This window comes from Lacerta agilis, chromosome 3, assembly GCF_009819535.1.
Source record: "Lacerta agilis isolate rLacAgi1 chromosome 3, rLacAgi1.pri, whole genome shotgun sequence".
NCBI lineage: Eukaryota > Metazoa > Chordata > Lepidosauria > Squamata > Lacertidae > Lacerta > Lacerta agilis.
Genome location: NC_046314.1, coordinates 85,698,681 through 85,726,229, shown reverse-complemented (window position 1 = coordinate 85,726,229; position 27,549 = coordinate 85,698,681). Strand labels below are relative to the sequence as shown.

Below are 27,549 nucleotides of genomic sequence, written 5' to 3'. Positions count from 1 at the left end.
ACACCAACATGATGGCGCCAGGTTCTGTTCTATCACAAGCATATCGCTGACTTAAGAGCACAATCCCTTAAAAGACTGTGGTCATCCTATATCTACATCACCCAGGCTAAGACAAAACACTTTGAAATGGAACAGAGCTCCAAAGCCATAATTCTTGCTGGACTGCACTCTAAACTGAATGGAAAGGAAAAATTCAAACATTAGAAGCTGGAATGGATAGGAAGCAGGAATTTAAAGAGAGTTAGTGTTGGGGCACAAATATATTTTCCTTTTGAACAAAGGTGCTAGGTTTTCCCAAAAGTTTGGCAAATTAACGAGTAAAGACATCTGTAATAATGAAGATGCATGCAAAAAAACATGTAGGGAAATGTTTCCTAGATCAGAGGGCTATCTGTTCCAGGCTTCACCTACAAAACATCTCAAGACCCTTTTCCCCAGTAAAGCCATCACTGGGACATGGGGCTTCATATTGTCTACAGCTGGGGTGTAATCCATTATGCCAAGACATAGTTGAGATGCCATCCATCTGGATGTAGTTCTGTAGTGCTCCTGACTAAATTAATCCCACTGGGGTGTCATCTGGGGGCTGACATGCCAAGACTAAAACCCAGATCTGTCTCTATCATCCTGTAGGACCAAGAAGAAGTGGAAGCATTAATCAAGAAGAAGCGTCCAAGAGGCCAAAAAGCCACTGCTCATGCCTTGCAAGGATTAAACTGGAGTTCCATCTGGGCAGCTTTAGGAAATAAGTGTGATACAACTCCTTCAGATGTACAAATTTACAAGTGAAGATGAAAAGCAGAATCTGGAGCTAAAACAGGATTCACACAGCAAACATGCCTGAATCAACTGTAAGACTCAGATGCAAAGGAACATCTGCCACAAAATGACCCTAGTAATTTCCTTTGTGGAGGAGAATGGTGGCAAGTCACGTTTCTGGCCAGCAGAAAAGTTGAAGGTGAGCCACAGCTCACCAGGGAACCTTATTCAAGTGATGTGAGATGTATATATATATATAAACATATAGGTATAAGACAAGCAACACTTAGGCTGGGTACACACCATACATTTAAAGCACCATACTTCTCCCAAAGAAGCCAGGCAATGGTATTTTGTGCCTCAAACAGCTACAATTTCCAGTGCCCTTAACAAAATACAGTTCCCAGGAGTCTTTGGAGGGGAGGAGTCATGTGCTCTAAATGTATATGGCATGTACACGGCCACACACTAAAGCTGCCTGAGGACAGATCTGAGGTCAACAACAGGAAGCAGTTCAGAGACCTCTTTTCTAATTGCTTCCAGCTATAAACCCAGATCTTTCCCAAGGCAAACTTAGAAAAATGACCTTGCCTACCAGCTTTCTTATTTGCCACAAAACCAACAAGTTCTAAGTCCTGCCTCTCCTATTTTTTACAACTTACAAAACAAGCTGGAGCAAAAAGCCCTGCCAAACCCTTGTATTTTCTCTAGTCATCTCCAGGTTCTCTGTTAACAGGCTTTGTGCCCTTTGCCCAGAGTTATCTATCAAACTGCTGCGGCACCACCACCACTGAAACCAACTGGCAAATGGCAGCCTCACATATAAGCCTGCATATGTGCCCAAGGCACCTTCATGTGCACTTGGATAGTACTGGGAATTTCAGAGAACGCTCTTTCTTTTCTGCTAATAGTTACAAGCCTGGCAGAGAAGATGCCTCCGTCGCATTCAAACCTTTTCTTTTCCAAGAATTTCTAAGATGGACATGAAGCCTGGGTCAATCTGACCCAGTGCAGTTAAATGGGCTAGAAACATTGTGATTAAAAAAAAAAAAATGTTCTTGGCCTGCTGAGACAAGCAGTATTTCAGAGACTGCATCAGTGATTTTAGTGAAAGGTATATTGTGCTAATTTTTTTATTTAAAAAAATGCTACAGTCAGATGATGGCGTTTTCTGCTCTCCCTGTTATGCTTAGAATATTTTCTTTTAAATGATGCTTAGAACCAAGAACGCTAGTCCTCAAAGTAGGCTCACTGTCGTTAATTGGCCTGGCTAGCCCAGGTTCATTCATTTCCAAGAGGTCTACTCTGAACAGCATTTGCCCTGAATACAAGCCTGAGTCTCTTCCAGTGGCGCTGTCTAAAAAGGGAAATGTCAGAAGAAAAATGCCTGGATTTTAGTATCTTGAACAAAATGCCTTTCCAGTATAGTTTTGCTTTTAAATATGAAGAGTTACTACCACGACGCTCATTTACTCTGAGTTTAAGCAACTGTGCGGTGGAAGTGCAGCTTAGTATTAAAGGCCGTATCCACGAAATGGATATGCAGTTTGTGCTGTCATCCAAAACCCAAAACTGTACCTTTCCTTTCTGCAAAGAGAAGTTTGGAAATATGTAGGTAATGCCTGGTAAACCTTTAAGAGGACAGAAGGGCTGTAAGCGCAACCGCCAGTGGACAGAGGTAGTTTTTTCAGCGCTTTGCATAGCTCTTTTCTCCTCCCCATGGCCAGTACAGGAAATATAAATAATGTGAATTTCAAAATTATACTCAAATATGTGCATGCTTGATTCAGGTTACAGAATTTGGCTTCTTCTCATTGCAGTTGTTATTAAGTATGGCTTTGGTTTATTCTGACTAGCCTGAAGCTCCAATCACACAAATAGCCTAGGACAGTGGTTCTCAAACTTTTTGAGGGAGATGGACTTGAAAATTGCTGGTGGTCTCACCAGACCACTTAATAAACTTATTTTGTTCTACAAAGCAAAGTAATACATACCTTGCATTTTAATAAAGCACAGTCTTGCTTTACTAATTGGATGGATGTACCTGTTTTTCTGAGCAACGTTCTGTGAAGTCATGTATTCTTGCTGGTCAGTGTTTTCGATGGGCAACATGAATGGAGCTTGTGGGCTGCCAGCAGCCTGTGAACCACAGTTTGAGAACCTCTGGCCTTTCACAATGACATGCAAGCAGCTGACCTAACACTATGGCTGATATCCAGATGCATTAAAAACAACAACAACAACCAGTCAATGGGAGTTGAGTCACTGACTTCACTGGAAACACTCAAAAGACTTAAGCAAATTCCCCAGCTTTTAAGGCAGAGTCTCAAGGAAGGCAGCGAAGCTCACCAAAGGAGTTAACATGGCTTGAAGAGATTCCCCCAGATGAGGAAGCTGGTCTCCAAAGAGCACAGTGAAATCATGTATCCACCTGCCATCTTGCCTAATAAATCCTGAGGTCAAATGAAAACAAAAATGATAGTGGAAACCTGCAAACATAAATATGCTCACGACTGGAACCCTAGTTAGCTTGGGCTAAAAGGGATGTTCTCTATACAAAATAAAGCCTTAACCTAACAAGGGGAAAACCCAGCAAACATCTCTCCAATTCATCTCGGCAAACCCAAGCAGCTGCGCTGTTTTAAGTGCAAGAGGATTTTGTCTGGGCACCACAGAAGATGCAAGAAAAAGCAAAGCCCGCTGCCCATTCAGTAGTGAGCACAGGTTTTCAAACAGCCATATATCCACCTGAACGTGCAGCGACAAGAGTGCGGCAGAGGACCATACCCAGGCACGAAAACTATTTTTCTGCTAATGTCTCCAGGACCAGAAAGGGAGCCAAAGAACTACAAGGCCTGAAGTCATCCAATTGCAACACACACAAACTTTGGCTAGGAACTGACGGGCGAAGTGCAACACACACACACACACAGAGAGAGAGAGAGAGAGAGAGAAGGATTATCCAAGGGAGCACCCAACTTGCTTCCTGCACTTTTGCCCTCAGTGAATCCCTTTCCTGGACCAGCCACAAGAGAAGAATAGCAGCACTGCTGCACTGCAACGGTTCATAGAGCTGGGAGCCGGTGGCTTTTGTTTGAGATCAGCCCAGCGTCAGAGTCAGGTGTGCCGGGAGAGAGGAGGCATCACACTCAAGGTGGCAGGCAGCCAAGGGGAAAGGCAACGTAGGGTCCAGCCACTGATTTGACAAAACGCCAATTACAGAACAACCCATGCCAGAGAAAAAGGCTTAGTGGAAACTCACTCTGGCACCTCCCCAGTTCCCTTGGCACCAATCCTGGTCCACTGATGTGGAGGCACGCTGTAGTCATGGCCTTTGCAACGCACCAAGAAATAATGTGTTTATCTGCATACTCTTTCGAGGAGACTCTTTTTTTTTTGTCAACAGAATATCCAACACTTGTTTCTTTCCATGCTACCCCACTTCCCCCAAAACAAAGGTGCTAGGAGTGTTGTTGTTGGGTGTTTTTGTTGTGGTTGAAAAGAACCGTTTGGACCTGTTATTTTATTCCCCTCTCGGCTCTGTACCATCTATTCCAAAAAGCCCACCCCCTCACCCAACAACAGTTATGAATCCTGCGTAGGCAGATCCTAACATCAGCAGCGGTTTAATGACAATTGCCACAAGCCTTTTTTTTGTTGTTAGAGTTTTCGAAATGTCATGGTATCCAACAGAAAGTAAAAAGGTGAGGGCCCAAATGAGATCAAACTAACTGGAATGTACTACTTAGCACAGAAGAGAACCTGGTTTCGCCAGTCCGTTCATCAGCATGACAGGGAAACGGGCTAGCGATTTACTGAAGCTCACATCCGTTCGCACTAAGCTTTGGATGGGGAGCTTGGCTCTCCCACCCACCTCTACACACGCACACACCATGTAGTCTAAGCACTTGGGTCCCAGTAATGCGACTTCTGCTTCCCCACCCCACTCCTATATGGCTTTACATTTGTTCTGGTTCTTCCCGTCCCAGGAAGTTTCTGGAGCTACGTACACAGTTTTCCTCTTCTTGCTTTTGCCGCCCTTGTGCTTGGTGGGGAAAAAAAGTAAAAAGTCATTGTGCTGGTCTTTTGATCTCAAAGGCGGGGTTTTCCCCCTCCAGAGTAACTGAGTGGGGTGGGGTGGTGGGGGGCAAAAGGGAAAAGGGGTTACAGTGCCAGCAGAGTCGGGGAGTTCAAGGAATCCGAGGATTGGTCGCCGCTGCTGCTGCTCCTCCGGTGAGCTTTGGAGCAAGACTCCGAGGGGGAGAGAGGAGACTCCTGGTCCAGCACGCTGGGGTAGGTGAAGACCAAGCTGGATGCTCCGGGGGTGATGGCGGGTGTTGAGGTCACCACAATGGGAGTGTTGAGCGGCTCTTCCCCGTAAAAGCCCCCTACGATGCTGATAGGTTTAATGACTGATCTCTGCCCTTTCTCGAGGTCAGAGGAGGAGGAGGGGATCTCTTCTTCTACGGGCTCCTGCTTCACCACTATAGCATTGCTCACTCCAGTCCGGACGGTCTGGAGGCTGTGAGATGGCGGGGTTCGGCGTTCCTCAGGGCTGATCTTGCACATCGGGCTGTGAGCCATCAGCATGAACCTCAGCTTCTCCTTCTCTTTCTCGAGTTCGGCGATCTCCTTCTGCAACACAGACTTCTCTTCCTCCAGCTCCTCGGTTTCCTACCGATCCAGGAGAAACAAGATGATCAGCGGCAGCAACAACAGCGGCTTGTACAGAGCCCAAACTAGTAAAATACAACAAGGTGAGCACCAGTAGATAGATGGGGGGAAATATAAATATTTCTAAGTTACTGGTTTGAGGAATGCTGACTAGCCACTGAATGACAGGATATACATTTGGAAACAAAAATAAGTTTGAACAACTCAGAATGTGGCACGAAAACCTCTGCTAACTAATGCTTTCTCTCTCCCTTTCTTTTTAAGAAACAGGTGTTTTCAATATTCAGGTATCTTAACCCTCACATTTTGGGGGGGGGGAAGGGGGAGTTGCTGCAGCAAAGTGGTATGTTCAATCAAAATATAGAAGGCTCAGTATCCCCAAATATTGCATCTTAGTAATTCATTACTGTGGATCTCTACCAGGAACAGTGAATGAACGTCTTCCACACTGATGCACACACTGCTTAGATAGGTACCATATCGGTTAGGGAACAAGGTAGGAGCTAGCTGCCTCTCACACTCAACATGTGGATGAAACTACATCCTGCATGCAATGCAAACTGGAGCCACTACAGCATTTCTGATCCCAGCAGCTCTGCATGTGAAGAATGCTGAAGACAGCCCTCATCTCCTGGGTGTCTAAAAGCTGACAGGGCCAGAACAGAGGACAGTAGAGAACAGTAGAAGCATTTGATGCTCTGAGGAACATGGTACCACTTCAATGCTTGCTGTGTCATCATGTGTAAACCCAGCAGGAAAGAACTGGGAGACCTGCCACATAGATCAAGGATTGCCAACCTTTTTGGGGTTCATTTGCAAACTGGAGGAATGGTTGCGGGCACCACAAACTAACATCTACACCCCACAAACTATTTTAATGGCTACAGTAGAATACTTCTTTCAAGCCTAAATTCATCAGGGAGAGAAGGGGAGAAAGACCCTGGGGGCACGCCTCTGAGAGCACATGTGTGCCACAAGGGCTATGTTGGTGATCCCTGCACTACATCAACTTGTGTCAGGCCACTCCAAATTCCTCTACTAGAAGATAAGCCCGCTGAAGGAGAGGGTCAGTATATTAGGCAAACTTTACAAAAACATATCCGTTCTGGATGGCCGAAAGTGAGCATTCTCGAAAAAGGAGGAGACTTCTAAGGAGGGAATACGTACTGCCTGAAGTTTCTCAGTCAGCTCTCGGCGCCTGTTACGGCATTTAGCAGCTGCTAGTTTGTTCCTCTCTCTCCTGATCCTTCTCTTCTCTTCTTCCTCAGGCGACAACTGTGGTCAAACAAGCAAAGAGAGAGAAAAAAACACACCATCAGATCACAGGTGGCAAAAGAAGAAAACTCATTTCCAAATGATCAACCACAATGAGAAAGGAGCCACGTCTGGTGTACTCCACGGCATGTTCATTGAACTCACTGGGCATAGTCATATGTTTTAGTTATAAGATATGGGGAAGGGAACATGTGCCCACCTCCACCCCAAAAGATGAGGTTGGATTCCACAATTTCCATTAGCCCCACTCAGCTGGTCAGGGGGGATCCAACAACATCTGCACGTCACCAAGTTCACCATTGATGTTGCTGCAACATCATCTGATGGGTATTAGGTTTACTATCCCTGTATTACAAAGAAAATTCTCTAGGAAGAACCACTTGTGTCACAGCCCCAGCCTTGGGCAGGGAGAGCCAAGGCTCAGACATGGGAGATGGATCAGCCAGTCTGGGCTGCGCTCGCCACGCCACAGCCACCACTGTTCCAGACACTGACTCAGGAAGCAGAAAAGCTCAAGATACACATCGATCTTCACACACTTAGTTGTTATCTCTGAGAAACGTAGAAAATAACAGGATATACTTATATGATTTCTTCAAAACAAAATAAAAATTTCTTTCCAGTAGCACCTTAGAGAACAACTTAGTTTGTTCTTGGTATGAGCTTTCGTGTGCATGCACACTTCTTCAGATACACACGAAAGCTCATACCAAGAACAAACTTAGTTGGTCTCTAAGGTGCTACTGGAAAGACTTTTTTATTTTGTTTTGACTATGGCAGACCAACACAGCTACCCACCTGTAACTGGAACTATGGAAGATTTCTTCAAACTTATATGACCCCTTAAAACTTAGCTGATGAAGGTGAATACATCAAAACAGGGCCCTGTCCTGGTTTCTGATCCATAACTGACTTCTGACTTTTGCTCAATGATTGAAACGAATATCTTCACATCAAACCTGTCTATGGACTAACATGAACTTGTCTCTATTCAAAGACTCTCATTTCCAGTATTGTAACGGATTATTATGTTGTACATATCCCTGTGAGTTTGAGTTTGTAATCTCTGTTTGAGTTTGTAATCTCTGTCTGAATGGATTAGTTTTTGTTATAATTTACTATTGATTTGCGAGTAGGGACTACTCCCACTATTGAAACTTATATTGGCCAGAGTTCTTGGTGTGTGTTTTTCATAGAGGAAGAGTGAGCAAGGTGGTGGTGGTGGTTGAGGAGGAGCAAAAGCATGAAGAAACTTAAGAGGAAGATTGGGCAAGACGACAGTGAATCTGCAATCAAGGCCAAACACACGGCCGATTCTCTCCCAAAGTTGTTTCACAACGAGGGTGGTTTGTGAGGTAAAAGCATAGGAAGATGTTGCAAGCTTCTGTTTCTTGAAACAATCTATATCCTCTTCCCTCTTGAAAAACAGTTATTAACTTGAAGGTCAGGCGCCAAAGTCCTCAAGGGCAGGACAAATTGGAGAAGCCCATATCAAATCAAAAAATAGGCTGCTTTGTTTGGTATCAAGAAGTACTTTTCACTCCCATCCCATCGCTTGTGATTTTCCATCATTAACACATTACGCTTTCCAAATCAGCCCAGCCCTAGAGAGAAGATAAAAGTCACAAAGGAACCAAAGATGGCCTCCGAGTGCACATTCGGCTGTGAGGCAGCAGCTCATGTGGAGGCCAAAGCAATTATAATTTATAATGCTTTACTGTTCCTTTGATATGGCTTATGTATTTATTTAAACAAAATCTCCAAGTGGTTTACAAGAAACATTGAAATTATCAATGAAAAAAGTTAAAAACAAGTAATGAAAAACATTCATATAAAGCATTAGAATCAGCAGCAGTAAACTAAGGGAGATTAAAACACATAAACATCTATGTGTCTGGATAGGCTGGCCTGAACAAAAAAGTGTTTTAAGCAGGTGCCAAGAAGAATGCAGTGAAGGTGCCTGCCTGATGTCAATAGGCAGGGAGTTCCAAACTTTAGGTGCCACCACACAAAAAGAATGATTTCTTACCAAGTGTGGAATGAGGGCTGTGTGGCACAGTACCAGTTTTGCAGATCAAAGCAGTCAAGTGGGCACATGGAGTAAGGTGAACCCACAAGATGTTTTTGCTTTTTACTCTAATGGGTGCTTAATGTGTTTTCATAGGTTGTGCCAAGTTATTAAGCTGTACGCCATCTTAATTTCTTCTGGTTTAAAGGCAGAACAACAGAATGCAATTAAGGTAGGGAACATTTATTGTTCTCTCTGGTAGCTGGTGTGGTTAGAGTGTTGGACTAGAACCTAGGAGATGGAGGGTTCAAATTCCCACTTGGCCTTGAAGCTCCATGGGTGACATTGGGGAAATCATAATCTCTCGGCCTAGCCTACCTCACAGGTTTGTTGTGAGGATAAAACGTGGGAGAGGAGAACTATGTACACCACCTTGAGCTCCTTGGGAGGGAAGGTGGGCGTATAAATGCAATGAGTAAGCAAGTAAACTTTAAAATAAAACTAGCACAACACCACTACAGCTTCCCACCTATAGCTCTGATGGGAAGAGACAAAACTCCCAACTACAAAGCTGCTCATATAGCAAAGCAAGGGCCTGATCCTACCTATCAATTCTATAGAAGTGAACATAGGATTAGAAGCAAAAATCTTGACACTGGTGTTTGGGGGGCAATGAACTGAGTTCAACTGGTGTGGGGTGGGGTTTCTTTTTTTGGGGGGGGTTGCACTGAAAAAGATTAAAACCTGGAAGGTTAAAGCAAATACAGTGGTGCCTTGCTAGACGAAAAACTCGCTAGACGAAAGGCATTCGCTAGCGAAAGGCTGTCTCGCAAGACGAATTTTCCTATGGGCTTGCCTCGCAAGACGATTTTCCCCCCCTGTCAAACCGCTATTCTCCCGTTGATGCTTCGCAAGATGAAAAATTTGCTATATGACAGCACTCGCAGAACGAATTATTTTCGTCTTGCGAGGCACCACTGTATATAGGATCAGGGTGATCTTTCTTTGCCTATGTATGACCAGTGATCTCAAACAAGCACCTCAGATTGCATGCGTCAAAAAACACTGTTTGGCAAAGGACGCTTCAAGCAGGACTACTCCAGAATAAAATGTTTTGATGATTGGGGACATATGAAAACGAAACTGAGGCCCATTAACTGACCCAACCTGTTGCATGTTATCAATATGATGGTAGCCCTGGAAACCTCTGTAAGCTTGGGCACCAGAGGCAGCAACCCAAAGAGGACTCTACTTCATGAAAGACTAGGTAGACAAACTAAGGCCCGGGGGCCGGATCCGGCCCAGGCGCCTTCTAAATCCGGCCCGTGGACGGTCTGGGAATCAGCGTGTAATTTTACATGAGTAGAATGTGTCCTTTTATTTAAAATGCACCTCTGTGTTATTTGTGGGGCATTCATGCCCCCCCAAAAAACATAGTCTGGCCCCCAACAAGGTATGAGTGACAGTGGAATGGCCCCCGCTGAAAAAGTTTGCTGACCCCTGGCATGCACTGTAAAATTGTGAGGGTTGTACCCAATGCTGCCATTCCCCTTGCAAAACAGAACTTCCCCTTCTCTCCAGTTTCCTGGGGCACCTTCAAAAATCTGTTCCAGAGATTTGAGGAGCGGCTTGGGGGCAGGGGGATACAGCCCTTAATTTTTTAAGATTCCACAAGACTCTTTAGTTGCCTTTGCTGCAAAAGGCCAACAAGTGCTACTCCCCTGGAAACGGCCACAACACTGATGGAGTAATCCCCCAAAATCAGGCAAAGCAGCCTCAAATCCCACTCAGACGCCTACAAAACCCAGAGCAGGCTACGAATCTCCAATAACAAGGCCTCATTCGCTGTCACTGAAGTGAAGCAAACCTCCTGGGCTCACGCAAATACCTTTTTCATGCAAATGCAGCCAAACAAATAGGGAGTCAAAAAGAGCTTAGCTGACAAGATCCTTGCCTGAGATTACTACAAAGGCACTCATGATGTTGATGGTGGAGAGGATTTAGCATTCAACTGGTAGCAGCAGCTAATCTCACCTAACCCTGAAGCTGTTTTCCACAGAAAAAAAAGACTCTTATTATCATCTCTTGATAGGCGTGTGCTTTAAAGAAGAAACTGATCTCAAAACAGAAGGTTCTGCATGAAACTGGAGAGAGCAGAAAAGGGCATAAGTGAAGAAGAGAAGCAGCCTTTGTCTCCTCTTCTTTGATTCGTTTAAAAACGAAGCGTTGTTTTAAATATGTATTATGGAATTCGCTTTGCCCCAAGATCTGGTGACAGGCAGCAGCTCAGACAGCTTTAAAGGAGGGATCAGACAAATTCAAGGAGAATAAGTCTATCGGTGTACACTAGTCATGATGGCTATGTGCTACCTCCAGAATCACTCTGAACACCATGATCCACTGCAAGAGAGAGGCCCATTGCCCTAATATCCTGCTTATGGGCTTCCCAGAGGCACATGGTTGGCCAGTGTGGGAATGAGGATGTCAGACTAGATAGGTATTTGGTCCAGTAACAACTTCTTATGCTCTTAGGGTGGAATAAGTTTGTGGCTGAACAGACTAGGGTGTAACGGTAACCTCATGTTGGGTTACCACCTCCCCAGTTCTTCAGTTCAGTCACCCCAGGACCAGCAAAATAGAAAGGTGTTTAAAAACTAGCTCTGCTCCAGTAACTTTCCCTATTAAAGTATGCCAAACACAAGAACTTGGCTTTAGGTTTCCAAATATACGTTCTGGTCAGGGAACCTTATTATTAACACAACAATACTGCCCATCTTCCCAACGACATTTTGTGCTCTGATAAACTGTGTGTACAGGTCGGGGCTGGAATCAAAAGTGAAGTATCAAGTACGAAACACAGAAAACAATGGAGACTATCCAATGATAACTATCAGAACCTACTCATTCCAGCAAGACAGACACGGGGGGGGGGGGATGCCACCAAAGCCTTTATACAAATGGAAGCCTAAGGAAAAGACATCAAGTCACCCCAACGATTTAACTTGGAAGTCCCGACTTCTGGCAAGTTTTCAGAGGTCCTCAAGATTTCCCAGCTTTGTTCCAATAGTCCTTCATTGGAAATGACCAGGGATAAAGCAAGCATGTGCTCTAATGGTAACGACGGCTGCTTGCCATGGCTTTTTGGAACTCCCTGTATAGAAGTATCTGCCCGATGTAGCACCCTCCAAGTTAGCCTCGCGTATCCCATGGATGGGGTCACCAAAAACCCTTGGAACATGAAGTTATTTGCCTTGGAAGCTCTGCATTCAGCTCCGAGAACTTCCAAGCACATGCAGCTAGCGGATCGCACAGAGTCATTTCAACCAGTGTACCTACCTGCTCATCTCTCCTCCTCCTGCCCACCGTGGTCCCAATGGTTTTAATGACACCCGGTCTCTGAAGAGCTGTGTGTCCGGTAACCGAGGACAGATTTGGCAGGCCATGGCTGTAGGGATGCGAGCGAGAGTAGGCACTTGGCATGGAGGTGATCACAGTGGGCTGCACCATCCACTGCAAGTCTTGGCTGGTGGTGATGGCGTTCAGGGTAGGAATAAAAGCGTTGCTCGATCCTGGCATATCTACCCGGAATTTCTAGAAGAAGGGGAGAGAAAAATCAGTAGAACCAGAAATAGTGGAACATTAAGCAAGGTGGCAGGCGTAGCACACCAGCACAGTAGCAGGAGATACTCTTTTGCCAAGCAAGACTTCGTGAACATCTAGCTCAGCAGCACCGACTGTTCTTGGGACACCCGATGGGAATCTCCTCCAGATGTTGTGGGATTGAAGAAGAAGAGAAGAGTTTGGATTTGATATCCCGCTTTTCACTACCCGAAGGAGTCTCAAAGCAGCTAACATTCTCCTTTCCCTTCCTCCCCCACAACAAACACTCTGTGAGTTGAGTGGGGCTGAGAGACTTCAGAGAAGTGTGACTAGCCCAAGGTCACTCAGCAGCTGCATGTGGAGGAGTGGAGACTCGAACCCGGTTCACCAGATTATGAGTCTACTGCTCTTAACCACTACACCACACTGGCTCTCCAGTGAGCGCAGCCAATGGCCAGGGATGATGGGAACTGCAATGCAACAACACCTGGAGGGCAAGGTGTCTATTCTGACGGGCAGTAGCTTGCTCTGCAGGTGCTCAAGCCAAGGTTTCTCTCAGTTCTGCTATGCAAGTTATTTTTAACTGAAGACGCTGGAAGATTAAAACCAGCACCTTAATATATGCTGCATGTGCTCTGCCTGTGGGCTGTACTAAAACTCTAGAGAAGGAGTGGAGAACCTATAGCCCTCCAGACGTTTCTGTATCCCAGCTCCCATCAGCTCCACTCAGCATGATCACTGTCAAAGTTGATAGAAGTTACAAGTGCAAAAACATTTGGAGGGTCACCGGTTCCCCACCCTTGTTCCAAACTCCTTACATTTACTGCCAGTTCGTTCATACAATTCCACCCCACCTGAGCAGTCCGGAGTTGTGGCAAAACAATGCTATTTCACTCTACATAGAAAGCTGCTATATTTCAAAAGTCAGAGCATTGGTCCATCTAGTTCATGGGTCGGCAAACTAAGGCCCGTGGGCTGGATCAGGCCCAATTGCCTTCTAAATCTGGCCCGGGGATGGTCTGGGAATCGCCACGTGGATTGCCAGCATGCACGTTCTTTCCCTCTCCCTCACACGGCAGCAGTGCCTCCTCCCTCCCGACTCCTGGCTTCTCCCCGCCCTGCCTAAAGGAGGAAAGGGGCTGAGCTTTGTTGGTGCCAGCCTCTCTCTGGAGCCCTTTCACTAATCAGGAAATAAACCCACACAGGTCGGGCAAGACAAATGGGCAAGTCATCGTGATGGACAGTGGACCGGTCCCCTGCTGAAAAAGTTGTGAGGACCCCTGATCTAGTTCCACATTGTCCACTCTGAATCCCCAGGGTTTCAGGCAGAGGACACCCCCTGGAGATGCAAAGGATTGAATCTAGAACCTTGTGCATGCAGGGCCAACAAGCTGGATCATCACTTGCAGGGCAATTTGCACAGCACAGAAGACAAGACACAGAAAGTTATTCACACTTTTGACCCCCATTTTACAAGTTGAAAAATCGAAAGGTTATTCCAAGAGCTGAAATACAAAACATGCCTTTGGTTCCTTCATTCCACTAGGAATTGTGAGTTTTAAAAATTACATCAACCACCTGACAATTTATAGGAAATACATTTCAACCTGAAAATGAGATGGCACTGAGCATCAGGCAGTCAAAGGGGGCATGGCATACATATCCATTTTGAGTCATTTACCAAACTAATCCACTAACAGTGTAATCATATACAGGTATACCCAGATTAAGCGTTTCTTTTCTCACCAATGTAGCCCTTTGTAACATTTCTAACATCACTTGGAGCCTTTCTTTCAGGTCCAGCAACTCATAAACTGAATAAATAATACTAATTTGTTTCTGGCTTTTAACGTGGAGGAACATTAAAAAATCTTAATCCCCACCCTACACAGTTGCGTTCCACCTCAACCTACCACGGCATTCAATAAAATGAGAAGAAAGTAAAGGAGGGGGGGGAATAATCAGGAAATAAAACCCACACAGGTTGGGCAAGACAAATGGGCAAGATTCTTGTTTGGGCATCTTCCATTCACTCCCTCACAAATTCTCAGCAGGCAGCCTGGCTACAGCCCAGTCAATTTTCTTCCATTCCCAGGATGCAATGCGGCAAGACAGAATGAGGAGTTGGCTCATGATGCTGCAGAACTACACCAGCCTCAGAAGGCCCATTGGCCTGGGATAAGGACTATCCCGCCCTGACCCATCACAAGAAACCTATGGCCACAGCTACTTAGAAGGCAAAGAGACAGCCAACCATGAAATAGTACTATTATTTATTTGTTGTGGTCTGAATGGTTAATTGTTGGTGTGTGTTTTTCTATGTTGCAAGCTGCCTTATAAACTTATAAACTTGTTGGTGAGGCGCGGCAAATAAATAAATGTCTGTTTAAATACAAAGGTGGAGACTGTTTTCTGGTGCTTGTTTCACCAACATGACCATGGGTTTTGAGCTGAGAAACAGCTGTGCCTTCTGCTGGTACAACACACCCATTCTGGGATCACATGGAAGGAGTGTTTCTTTTTTAAAATAAAAAATAAAAAAGAGTAGAATATAAAGATGCCTCCAGCTGCAGCAGATTTACGTGCCTATATTTTAATAATACCTTATAAAATGTGTTTTGGGATTCAGATCAGAAAAATTCCCTGCAGCTCTTTGCTCTGTCTAGACAAAACAAAACAGAAGCTTTTAAAAGGTACTAGGTAATGATCTCCTGCAAAATAAAATATATAAAAAAGAAGCCTTGTACACCTTGTTTCCAGACTGAGGTAAATCCATATGGATAGTTTACTGGCACCAAAACTGTGGAGGAATGGAAGCAACAAAACAAAACAATGGGCAAGCCCTGGAGGGGAAAATCTAAGAGAAGGAATGCTTTTGTCTAACAAGGGAGCCATTCAAGAAACATACAAAATGTTGGATTAGTTTTACACTCCTATCATGTCCCCACCACTTGGGATTTTAGATCCATTAACGAAGAACCATTTGAAGTCCTTGAACATCATCCACACTTTGGGCAATGTAAGAGCATCAAGGAGAGCAACCACCACCACAAAAACTAATTATGAGGACTTGCCTTGCAGGATCAGACCCAAGGTCCATCAGGACCACAACTCTCACCTGCCCATTAGAGGTAGCAAGATATCCATGGGAAAATAGTTCACAAGCAAGGCACAAGTGGGAACAATCCGCATGCTGTTTGTCCCCCCCCCACCACATCCAGCAAAAGCACATAGCCACTGAACATGGAAGTTGTGTTTCTGATTATTGCAACTAATATATACTCAAAAGACTGACCCTCTTTGAGAATGTTTTTGTACTCAAATTTCTGCACTTCCAACAGTATAGGCATGCTATGTTGAGAGACAACAACAATATAAATTATTGATATGTAGAACATATGTGGTTGATGGGAAGCCCAGTGAACTCAAATTTATTGGCCACAGCAAGGCAGTGTCCGTGAGAAAACTAGCACTTGGTTCTCAGCTTTTGTGTCAGACTCATCCTTCCTGAAAATAAATTGGGAGGGAAATCTGTTAATGATATTTTACAAATTGCTCGTTATCTTCCAGCTGAACCTCTTTAAAAAAGGTAAATGCCGACAGACTGCTCAGTGCCATACCATGATGTCTTTGCCAAAGAGACCTATCTTGCCAGATTTTGGGGAGGATGCAAGTTTCTCACTATTGTGACTGAGGTGAAGAATCGTAGAGTTGGAAGGGACCCAAGGGCCATCTAGTCCAACCCCCTGCAATGCAGGAAACTCGGCTAAAGCATCCATGACAGATGGCCATCCAACCTCTGCTTAAAAACCTCCAAGGAAGGAAAGTCCACCACCTCCTGAGGGAGACCATTCCACTGTCAAACAGCTCTTACTGTCAGAAAGTTTTCCCCTATGTTTAGTTGCCATCTCCTTTCAAGCTGTGTAGCTACCCCTCGCATGCATGCTTTAAGGTGAGTAACAGTTAAAGGATCCAAACGGGAGCAATGTTCCCTCTCTGGCGATATCCCTCCTATTATCTAGTGACTAATTAGAGGAGGAGTCCATATTTGACAGGTCATAATAAATTACATTGGCCTCCAAGTCACCTAGATCAGGAGCCAGAAACAAACCTCTCCCAAACAACTAGAAGTTGGAAGCGGCGGAGGCTGGTTTATTATGGGAAATGGGGCATTGCCCCACCAACCTCAATCTGCCCTCAAGCCAAACCCTACCTGCCTGATTTCTTACTTACAACCACTCTAGGGCGTGGGCGCTCGCTGCCAGCTTTCTGGGACTCATCCTCAGTCTCATTGTTGTCTTTGTAGAACCCAACAGGGTGGAGAAGGATGGGAATACTAAAATGGGAGTTGGTTCTGTCAGTTATGGGCTCTGACTCCACTCACCGTTGGCCTCCCCGCTTTCCAACCCACCAGTCCCAATGGGTACCATGCGCCACTGGATTGAAGGCCAGCTCAAGTATCAACGGAAAGGCAGGGGTACAACTGGCAGTGACTACTTTGCTTACACGTCTACTATGCATATACCAGCCCCTTACAACCATAGCTCTACTAGTAAGAGTAGACTTGACTGCATTGTGGAAGGGAATGGCAGACTTAGGCTTGTTGGACCAGCTTTGTTTTTTACTAGAACGCCAAGATCTATTAAGTGGAGCGAATGCAAAAAGACGTTTCATTATAATTAAAGAAGAGGGTGCCTCTGAGCACATTCTGAGCCTAGGTATTATGTTTTCAATACCAGAACAGTTGAGTTACAAAATCACGCCTTGTCTTCATTTCAGCAGCCTATTTAGTGAGAGATAGCATATTTGTTGCTCCTACAGGTTAAACAATTAAGTGTCACAACCCCATGCAGATCTTCTGCAAATCACTCAAGAGATCTAGAAGTAGATCCTGAGTTACCTTCTACCCACTCCTCCATGGCGGGTCCTTTTTCAAGACTGCTTATTGTACCCCAGTCTGCTTCATCTACATTTACCTTTAACGTACATGACATTTTACCTATAAGTGTGTAGGAAGAAGAGAGCTTACACCTGTGTGTTTATCTGTTTTACGGCACATAAATCCTTCACACACAATCACAGTGATTTAAAAAAATGTATGCAATCTTTATGACAGCATTCTTGGATGTTCCTGTTTTCTCCTGTACCTCTGTAGGGAAAATGTCATATGTAAAGCTGCCTCGATGCATGGATAACATGTTAAAGTAAAACCTTATGCATGAAATTTGACCAAACCTCAAGCAGCCAATCTCCAAAATATTTTTCACTCAGAGGAGTACAATCAATCTAAAGCAGTCTGATCCAAGACTGCAAAAATGAAGGTCACCAAGGAGCCATGGCACCCAAAGCAAATAATGTCTACTGTGTTCTGCAAGAATGCAATGTGTGGAAATAAGGGCTATCTACGTGGAGTGATAAACTCTCATGGTTCCTCGTTTCACAAATTTTGTTATTAATTGGCGCAGCATTTCGGCACACAGAATGCTTCATCATGCCCTTATTTACCATCACGACAACACTGTGAGGTTAGTTATCTGAAGGCCAGCCTATTAACCACGGGATGAATCAGAGCCTTCAAAATCAAATCACTCTCCTCATTGCATCACAACTGCCTCTCTTTTAGAAAGCTTTTATTTATTTACTAAAAAGATCATTCTGTCACCAACAGAAATAGAACGAACCCACATAATACATCCCATGTTACCCATCATTTTCCAAATCGAAACAGAAATAACTAATTTGTAGCAAAATATTATAATGGTATCTAATCTAATACAGCCTGTGGCCCTCCACATGGTTCTTGGGCTCCAATTCCCACCAGCCCCAGGCAACATGGCCAATTGTAAGGAACGATGGAAGTTTTAGTTGAGCAACATCTGAAGCGCAACAGGTTCTTCGCTCTTGCTCTACAAGGAACTTGTCACAGTGGCTAGAAAAAGTTGGAATCAGAGAGTTGGAAGGGACCCTGAGGATCATCTAGTCCAACCCCCCCCCCCCCGGCAATGCAGGAATATGCAGCTGTCTCATATGGGAATCGAACCTGCAGCCTTGGCACTATCAGCACCACATTCTAACCAACAGAGCTATCCCCAGCAACAAAACTTAACATAGCCCAATCCCTTCCGATTCCCCTTGCCTTAATCTTGCAAAACAAGTAATCTCATCAATCCCAGTATAACACCCCACCCCTCGCCCTGATTGTGTTTATCTTGTAAGGAAGAAGAGGATAGTTCCCATCAGGGGAAAAGTGAGGTATAAATAAATACTTATTATTATTCATTATTATTAGGTTGGAAAGTGACACTTCCATTTGCTCTTAATTGCAGGGAAGGTGTAGAAATCTTCCAGATGCTGAACAGTGTGATCACTGACAGAAACCATGCAGAAATCTATTCTGACATAATTATTTGTCTTTCTTTCTTTATTGATTGTTATGGAGAGTTCAGTCTGGAACAGGGCAAAGCATGGGAAGCAGGAATGTCTTGGAGCACATGCCTAGTGACCTTCCTTCACCAAGGAGTTCTCTCAAACACTAGCAGACATGGAGGGTGTAACTTCCACCCAAGCTTGAATTCAAAGACCCCTCAGTTGTTGTTGCTGTTGATGATTAAATTTAAAGCTAAAATTAAGCAGCACGTAAGGCTGCTGGCCCTGCAGCTGAAGGAAGGTAGGCAGTGTGAGTGGTTGTGAGGACGGACGCACAAAGGGAACTGAAGCAACAGCTCTTTCCTGTACTACCTACAGCCACAGCTAACAGAATATGGGTGGGGAAACACAATGGAGCACATGAATAAAAACCAAAAGAAGCTGATGAATTGCCTGATCAGATATTTTAGGCTTGACAACCATGAAAGGATAGCGGGACAAAGAGTGAAATGTGTTCTAAGTGCACATAAAACCATAAGCACACAGCCAGTTGAACTGATCAAGCAATTGGCCAGTGTCATCTTCATCTTAGAAGCGAGGCAAGAAGCATCAGATTCTGAAGAGCAGAATTTACAACAACATGCAGCTTCACAGAGAGAGGTAAACACTTAAGGAGAGTTTGGAATATTAATCTTGGGAAGTGGCAGACTGAGAATATGAACACACATTCATCAGCAGTCTCATTAAAGCAATCTTTTGGGCAGCAAAATACAGATAAGCCTTAAAAAGAAAACTCACTCTATCCATTTTCCCAAACAAGATTCCCCACATTTACTGTAAGTCAGCAAATTATTTCTTTCCATTGTGTATCATCTCTGGAAACCTTTCTATGTGGAACAGCCTACAGAGGGCACCCAAGAGGCATCTTTGGCTTCGACCTGGACACAGAGTGTGTCATTTCTCGTAAGTAAATAAATAAATAAGGGCTTTGATGTGTGTGGAATGTCACCGACTGGCACCACTTGCAAACTTTTATATAGGACAGTTTAAAGCACACATAACCAAAAACAAAGAAGGTCGACAGTTAGCTGATGTGAAAAAAAGCCTTACGCCTCACTTTGCCAGTAGGTTTCACACACATTACAGAAGTGGTAAGAAAAGCATTCTGGGGGGGGGGGGGGAGAGAGGCAAGGCCAGCCAATGTAAACATGTTACGAAATAGCGTACGTTTGTGTAACTGATGAGATTGTGCAACACCTCTCAGAGAAGCTGTAGGTTTAGCCTAGGATAGCACATAAGACATCTTCGAAAAGACCTAAGAAAATACCGATCGAGAGAAAAGAGGGAGGGGCACCCACAGGGAAATAGAGAGAGCGCAACGATCCTTCTGGATTTTACAGATTTCAGTTTCAACAGGAAATATTTCTCATTCTTCAAGTTCCAGCATCATTTCAGGCTAGACGCTGTACCAAAAGAGCTATCCCAAAAATGTAGCCAAAATTGCGCGGACCCTGTAAGAACTTGCATTCTGAAGGTCAAAAACCATTCCACAGTAAATACCAGTGAGGTCCATTCAGGCAGCAAAGGAATGTCTGAATACCAAAGGAAAGCAACAATATCACTCCCTAGCTTGCTTGAAGATGGAGCCAACACGAAAATGCATTCCATCTCCTTCCCGAACAGACGCTATTAAAAACATTGAATGGAAATGCCTGCATTAGAAGGCTACTGTGTATGTATCAGGAGTTGGTTCCAGCACTTCGACAGCAGCATAGCACTGAATTAATTGTAGTCTGGCACAGCTCATGAAATGGCATTTAATTTGAGACAAGGAAAAGGAAATTCAAGCTAGAACAAAAGCTGGAGAGAGAAAAGAAGGGTGGGGTTGTTGTTGTTGTTGTTTTACTTCCAAACAGTAAATGATTATGTCTCTATAAAGTAGCATTTACCTCACAGTTTCCACTGGTTTTACATGGCAGCTGTAAACTAATGGCAGTCACAATTTCTGGACAACACAGCACGATTTACATGGCATAACATTTTATTATTCACTGCAAACACAATCCTTTTAATTGTGGCGTGCTCAAAACTAACCTATAGTTAAGTTGTGCTCAGTCAAGGACAGTCTTCTAACCCATGTATAGCAGTTTCACCATTTTGAGTATATTTCTAATATGATAGTTTCAAATCCAATAGAAGTGTAGCTATTTCAGCAAACTGGCAAACTTACCAAGGTCATGAAAGCCACTTCTATAGTTGAGACTGTAGAAAACATACAGCTGTATTTACAATGAAACAACAAATTGGCCTTTGCTAATACAGCAGTATTACCAGTATACAACCTGATTTCCAGAAATCTATGCAGCTGTGTTATCACAGCTGCAATCCAGAAATCCATCGAATTGTGTGTAAAGTATTATGTGAATGAAAACTCTACTGGACTCAAGTTATCCAGTAGATAACTGCATCTTTGTCCTGAACTTGTTTCTTCGAAGAAGGTCTACTGATTTTGTGGAGACTACACTAGCGTAGTAAGAACTGTAGTTTATGTATTTTCTACTCTAGAATCTTGATGCCTCTTCATAATCCTGAAAAGATTTGTTTGTTTGTTTTAACATGCTGACATGTGTAATCCTGAAGATTATTGGGAGAGTGGGGAGAGAGAGAGAGAGAGAGAAGAGGACCTCGAAAAACAGAGGGGGGAAGTAATCCAGCAGCCTTGCCAGCTTAGGACACTGGCAGAACCCAGGAAAAATGTATTTGCCTCCAGAGATCTTGCTCTTTAAAAAGTTGCTACTATTAAAAGAGAGAGAGAAAGAAGTCACAATGAGAATAAAGTAGAACTCTATGCTTTTAGTCAAGGTGAAAAACATGCTTAGTGTTTCATTTACTCATCTCAGAAAACTGAAGAGTTATTTGTGAAAGGGGGAGAAGGGTCAAATCTTTCTGAAGGAACTGAGGAACCATGAGGGAGTGGCGGGATAATACCATGTTCCTTTTGGTGTGGACCAACAGAACCTTCCTCAAAAATCCTGCTTGCTGCCCCACACATTTTTCAATGCCTTCTGGGAAATCGGCTTAAATAATTAAAAACTACCCCTCATTTGGCAAACAAAAATGAATAAATAAAAGCACATTTAGACAAATATATCTAATTTGTATAGCCTATCCCAGCTTCAGCAATTTTCCACATCTTTCTAGACCAGGCCTGGGGGCCGGATGCAGCCCAATCACCTTCTAAATCCGGCCCGCGGACGGTCCAGGAATCAGCGTGTTTTTACATGAGTAGAATGTGTCCTTTTATTTAAAATGCATCACTGGGTTATTTGTGGGGCCTGCCTGGTGTTTTTACATGTGTAGAATGTGTGCTTTTATTTAAAAGGCATCTCTGGGTTATTTGTGGGGCATAGGAATTCGTTCATTTTCCCCCAAAATACAGTCCGGCCCACCACATGGTCTGAGGGACGGTGGACCAGCCCACAGCTGAAAAAGGTTGCTGACCCCTGTTCTAGACCCCTTCCCAGGAAAGGGAGATAAAATGAAAAATACACAGATTTGTTTTCTTGTTTTCTATAGAGGGTCTTTCAAAAACACTGTAGCTTAATTCACAAACCCATTTGACTGAATCAAAGTGGATTTAAATCCGGCTTGGTGGCTAGACCTGTTTCTTTGCATTTCTCAAGCAGCCCAATCTTCGGAAGACATGTCTCTTAATTTAATGCCCTTATCTGCCACCAAGCCTGCAAAATATGATTAAAACTCCATTTCAGGGTGTGGGGTCCAAACAGCTGGCTTTCCAATACATTTGTCTCTCACGAATGCATATAAATATGTAAATCCGGGACTGTGACTAAGGAACATTGGAGAGATTCCTTTAATGTTCCATTTGCTATCCCTATACATGTGTATGTGTTGCGAATAAGGAGATAAGGAACTGGAGGAAGTGAAAGAGCAACAGGTTAAAAGCAAACCCACCCAAAAAGTTATTGGACGTGCCACTCTTTCTCTCACTTTACATAATCCCAGCACCCTGCTTGTATAACCAAAGCCAAAGAAAGAGCAATTACTAAGGCGTAGTACCCCTTCTCCACTGGGGTTCTCACTTCTGGCCTTCCTCAAAAAATCCATTACAAACCATTTAGTTCATTCAGCTGTCATGGGCAAGGCACTCCATGTGTTCAGGTGATATTCAACAAGTGATCAGGACACACACACACACACACACACAGACCCCCAATAGCCAAAAGCTTTTCTATTTTCCCAAGCCTACTGGATCTGAACCGCATCAACCAATGGGCAGGCTACAGATAAATACAGTATCCCTGACAAGGCTTCCCGGAATCCAAAGCCACCACCTTTGAAAAGGTCGTTACAAAGTGAATTGTGCCACTTATCTTGAGGTCTTGGGGCAGAAGTAAAACCAAACAAAGTCAACCTGAACTAGGCAGAAACTGCTGTTCACAAGCTGATCACTTCTTCAAGCTTTCCAGCAATGTGAAAAGGAAGGTTGTTTTGAGGATTGCAGCATAACTTTTTTTATTCTGGGGTTGGTTGGGTGTCTCGACTTATTTCCCCAGCATGCCCAGACAATGTGATTTTCTTCCACACGAGCCACAACCGATGTTGAGACCAACGTGTCCCTTTTAAGACTGTTTACACTCCACCAGGAGTTTCAGTCCACATGAAAAACGCACAGCAAAGCCCAAGTCAGCCCCATTGACTTCAAAGGAGTGTCCTCCCAGGTAAAGAGGTCTAGGATTGCAGCCTGCATACGTCGGGCCCACACTTCCGGCAACTACTCACGGTTCCCCCTTTGTCCGCGTGTATTCACCCCCCCCCCCCAATTTCCTACTGAGACCAAACATTGCGGCCACCCCACCCCGCTGCTCTCCTGCCAATGCGCACGTAGAGCACTGTTGGCGAAGACGCGCACGTCTGGGGCACTCCGACTCCTCACACCGTTGCCCTGCGCCCCCCATTACCTCTCTTCCCGACGTGCTCGGAAACACACCCCGGGCAGATACCTCTGCGCGCTACCCCGAACTGCCACTAGGCAAAAGGCCATCTCCCCTTTGGGCCAAGGAGAAGCACACCCAGAGGGTAGAGCCAGTACTCAGAGAGAAGACCCTCACCGGGATCTTAAGAGCGGCCGTGGGTTCCGTCCTCCCACTCCCATCCCCGTTTCCCCCGCACGTATGGACCGGTCCCCAATTCAGTCCAGCAATGATTGCGCGCGCGCCGGGGTGTTTCTTCCTTCCAAGCGCACAGTTCAAGCAAAGGCATCCCCGGGTTGCAGAAGCAGCTACGATCTCTTCCCCCGAGAGAAACCCGCGCTTACTTGTAGCCCCGATCGCCGCCTCGGCGGCTCCGCGTCGCAGCCCAGACTGCCTCTCGGCTCCGGGGCCCTGGCGAGCTCGAAACTTCCAGCTCCGGCGCGGCTTTGCGCTCGCCCGCCCAAACTCTCGCAACAGCAGCAGCAGCGCCGCCGCCAAGCAGCCGCTTCCGCCTCCTTTTAAGGTGCCTCGGCTGCTGTTGGACTGGAGGCCAAAGGCGACGCGCCGCCGCCTCTCCTTCTTCGCCCTGATCTGCGACTGAGGGAGAGGTCGAAGCGCGCTCGCAGGAGGTGGACTGGGGTGTGGTTAGTGAACTTTGCTGTTTGGTTAAGGAGCCAGGAGCCGGGGAGGTGGCGGCGGCCCTCGCTCGCTCGCCGGAAAGCGCAGGGAGAAGGGGGATAGGACACCGGGGGGGGGGGGGGGAGAAGAACAACTAGTATCAGGGACCTGGATTGCGCGAAATCACATCTCCGTATACGCAGAGCGAAAGGAAACCTGCTGAGATCACCTGAACTCCTCTTCCAGGTAAAATGCCCTCGGAGGCATTTCGAGATTTAAGAGGGAAAAGCATAGAGAGGGACCACTCCGTGGACAAAAAGTGCCCCCTTCGCCCCTACCTGTTGAGCTGTGATGCTGTTGTAAGTTTCCGGGTGGCCTGGAGAACCGCTGCTGCCCCGGGAGGAGGTATCAAAGTTTCCTGGAAAATCCTGGTACATTGTCCGAGGTGAGAAATAAACTTTGAAATCTTAAAAAAAACACCTGTGCACGCTGTTTGTTTGTTTGTTTTGTTCCTCCCTCAGTCCCTCCCTGTCTTGTTCGCTTCCGATCTTTTATTTACTGCCTTAGGATTTTCAAAATGCACTCAAGTGGATCTGGCAGGGTGTTGCTCCCCCCCTCCCTTTTCTCTATTTTAAGCAATGAAAAATAAGTCCTTTCCTGGTTTTGGGGGGGTTTTTTTGTTTCTTGCGACGGCACTGTGGGAATTAAAAAATAAATCCAAAAAAAAACACCTCCGCATACAGTGCATAAGGGAAAAAAAGGCACGCGCTCTAGAGGCAAATCATTGCCTCTCACGCGAGAATCAAAACAATATACTTATAAAAAAATAGTTTTCCAAATGCGACTTTTATTTCTACAGAAGAGAAAGCTTGGTGTATCTCGTTTGCCTTCCTTCCAACTTCCTGTGAAGATCACCCTACTGCTTTCAAAGCCTCGGTCGCCCTGTAGTTTTTAAATCAGGAGTATCTAAACCTCCTGTATAATTAAGCCCTTCAGAAAAGTGCCAGCTTCCTGCTCCAACTGGACTGGATGGATGACTCAGCCCGGGATCGGAGGCTCCTGATCGTTAGTTGTTGCTGCTTAAAAATACTCCCCCGAATTATTGATCCCTTAACCCTTGATGCTGCCCTTCTCGGCCATAAAAGCGATCTTTCTCCCCCACTCCTTTCCCCCCCCCTCCCTCTCCTCTATATCTCTCTTTCTAGTATCCTTGTTCTCGGAGCTCCTTTGCTCTCCCTGAATGAGTCAGTGCAATGGCATTAGTTCAAATCCACAGTCTTATTATTCCATCTCCCTGCCTCTGAAGATCTGTACCATGTGGATTCGCAAACGTCAAACTCGCAGGCTTCTGGCCCCGCCCCGCCTCGCTACGCGGAGCCTCCCACTTGGCGGAGGAGGGAGAATAGGGCCAGAGCGCGCTGTCCTTTCAGCCCCGCCGAGCCAAACCCAGCCCAGGCGGCTCCCTGCTCTCCTCGCACCGTTTTCCGTCCCTGCGGAGGCGCAGCCCGGCCAGTTCGCCTGGTGGGCTCGATTTCCCGGCCGCGGCCTCGTCGTGTCACGTCCCCCGTCCCCTCCCAGCGCGTAGGCTTAGTCTGTTCCATTGTCGCAGGTCGCCGTTGCCAAAGATGGTCATTTGCGTTGTACTACGCGAGCGCGGGTTTCCTTGGTTAGAGTGACGCGCTCGGAGAGGGATTCCCTGGTTGTCTGCAACAGACCGAACTCCGCTTAAAGGGGAACAGGATCGAAACGCTAATAGTAGTAATAATAATACTACTACTACTGGGGCAGCTGATGGTACGGGGGGGGGGCGCAGAACGATGAACAGAAGCCGACACTTTATTCACGGCGCCGGCGGATTTTCTTAAATGCTGCTTGTGCAAAACTGGAGTGTAGGCGGCTTGCGCTATTGTGGCAGAATACATGGACCGGTTAGCACCGCGACCCAAAGCAAGGGAAAGGGTGGGGAAGATTTGCATCAAGACGCATTGTTTGCAAAAGGGCGTTTGCTCACTCCCAAGTACGTGCTACCGATCTTGGGTGGCATGTCAGGTTTAGCGTGTCGGGGAGTAGTAGAAGCCGCGGCGGAGATAAAAAGAATCGCTGGTGCCGCGCAACTTGACGGAAGCTTCATACCGAGTCGATTTGCCCCGCCCCGCCCGCTTGGTACTCCTGTTGCCCGCTTATTCTTGTTATTCTTTGCCCCAAATGCAATTTGCAGTAATAGCCTACTCTTCTGTCGATCTCATAATGCATTCCCCCGCTTTGCCGGGTCGCGAGCTTCTAATTCCATTCAACTATTATAATTGCAGCGCTGCCTCCTGTAGAAAGGAAAGATCCCCATAGCCATCCAGGCATTTTCCTGAACCTGCTGAACGCGCCCCGTTTCCCTGAACTGCCCGTGGTAAACCTAAATAATCCCGAGGTTATTTATTTGCAAGCTTCACTTGCCAACAGACCGACAAGGAAATGCTGGACTTGGATAACATGAGATCGCGCAACTCTATGAAGTCCCGTGGAAACGCGGGCGGGGAGGAGCTTATTTCAGGATCGACGTGTTTAGACTTGTACAGAAGCCCCATCGGACTCAGCGGGCCTCGCTTCCAGGTAAAAATACGGTACGTTCGGTTGCAAGAGCCCTGTTCACTTGCCTGAGAAGCAGCCCCGGTGAACTCTGGAGGGCTTACCTCTGAGTAGTAAGCACACACAGGATCGGGCCCAAAGAAACTTAAAAGAAACGCAGACCGAACGATAAACGTGTCGTAGGCGCTCGCGAAGGCGAGCTCACACGATCCACGCCTGATCGCTGCGCTTTGCCAAAGTGGGGGGGGGGAGCTGCGGAACTGCAGCCGCCGCCAGAAATGTCCAGAGCGGGGTAAACCGTTTGAGAAGGGTAAACAGCTCGGAATCCTCCCGTATTCCTGGGACCCCTGCTAAGAGCCGACACGGGGAATTGGTCGCGTCCCCATACCGGCTGCTAGGCCGCTGCCACCCCTGGCTGGGGAGAGAGAGAGGGAGACGCACGCTGTTCCCTTTCCCTTCCGTCAGGCCCGCCCCTTCCAGGAATGCCTCCCCGGTGGGAGGAGCGCTTCGCGGCTGAGTTGTGCTGCTGCTGCCGCTGCTGCTTTGCACGCACGCACGGCCGGGCGGCGTTGCCTGCTCGGCTCGGGTGTCTTCCAGTAAAGTTACGTGGCTGCTGGCTAACCCCCAGAGATCAAGGAGTTTTACTATGGAATTTGGGACGGTCGCTGCTGATGC

The 27,549-nt window shown here is 45.8% G+C and overlaps 1 protein-coding gene across 3 annotated transcripts; it reads right to left on the bottom strand.

The window, feature by feature from the left end:
• Nucleotides 1-1,806: 1,806 nt before the first annotated feature.
• Nucleotides 1,807-27,105, bottom strand: FOSL2 (FOS like 2, AP-1 transcription factor subunit). 3 transcript variants are annotated; one of them, XM_033144612.1, is made up of 4 exons: nucleotides 26,979-27,105; nucleotides 12,053-12,307; nucleotides 6,601-6,708; nucleotides 1,807-5,433 (listed from the first exon to the last, which is right to left on the bottom strand). In XM_033144612.1, exons 2-4 carry the CDS (start codon nucleotides 12,290-12,292, stop codon nucleotides 4,924-4,926), a joined length of 858 nt encoding a protein of 285 aa, XP_033000503.1. In that variant the 5' UTR covers nucleotides 12,293-12,307; nucleotides 26,979-27,105; the 3' UTR covers nucleotides 1,807-4,923. The 3 variants fall into 3 exon arrangements, with proteins under 3 accessions (XP_033000503.1, XP_033000501.1, XP_033000502.1); XM_033144610.1 differs by lacking the exon at nucleotides 26,979-27,105 and adding an exon at nucleotides 24,633-24,953; XM_033144611.1 differs by lacking the exon at nucleotides 26,979-27,105 and adding an exon at nucleotides 24,021-24,396.
• Between the last annotated feature and the right edge of the window lie 444 nt (nucleotides 27,106-27,549).

What these genes read in the sequence shown, in the direction of transcription:
- FOSL2 (XM_033144610.1), bottom strand. Translation starts at nt 24,731, where the DNA reads ATGTACCAGGATTTTCCAGGAAACTTTGATACCTCCTCCCGGGGCAGC. An exon ending in ACAGCATCACAGCTCAACAG is followed by an intron (nt 12,308 to 24,632) that starts GTAGGGGCGAAG and finishes CCCTTCTTCTAG; the next exon opens with AAATTCCGGGTAGATATGCC. An exon ending in TGACTGAGAAACTTCAGGCA is followed by an intron (nt 5,434 to 6,600) that starts GTACGTATTCCC and finishes CTGGATCGGTAG; the next exon opens with GAAACCGAGGAGCTGGAGGA.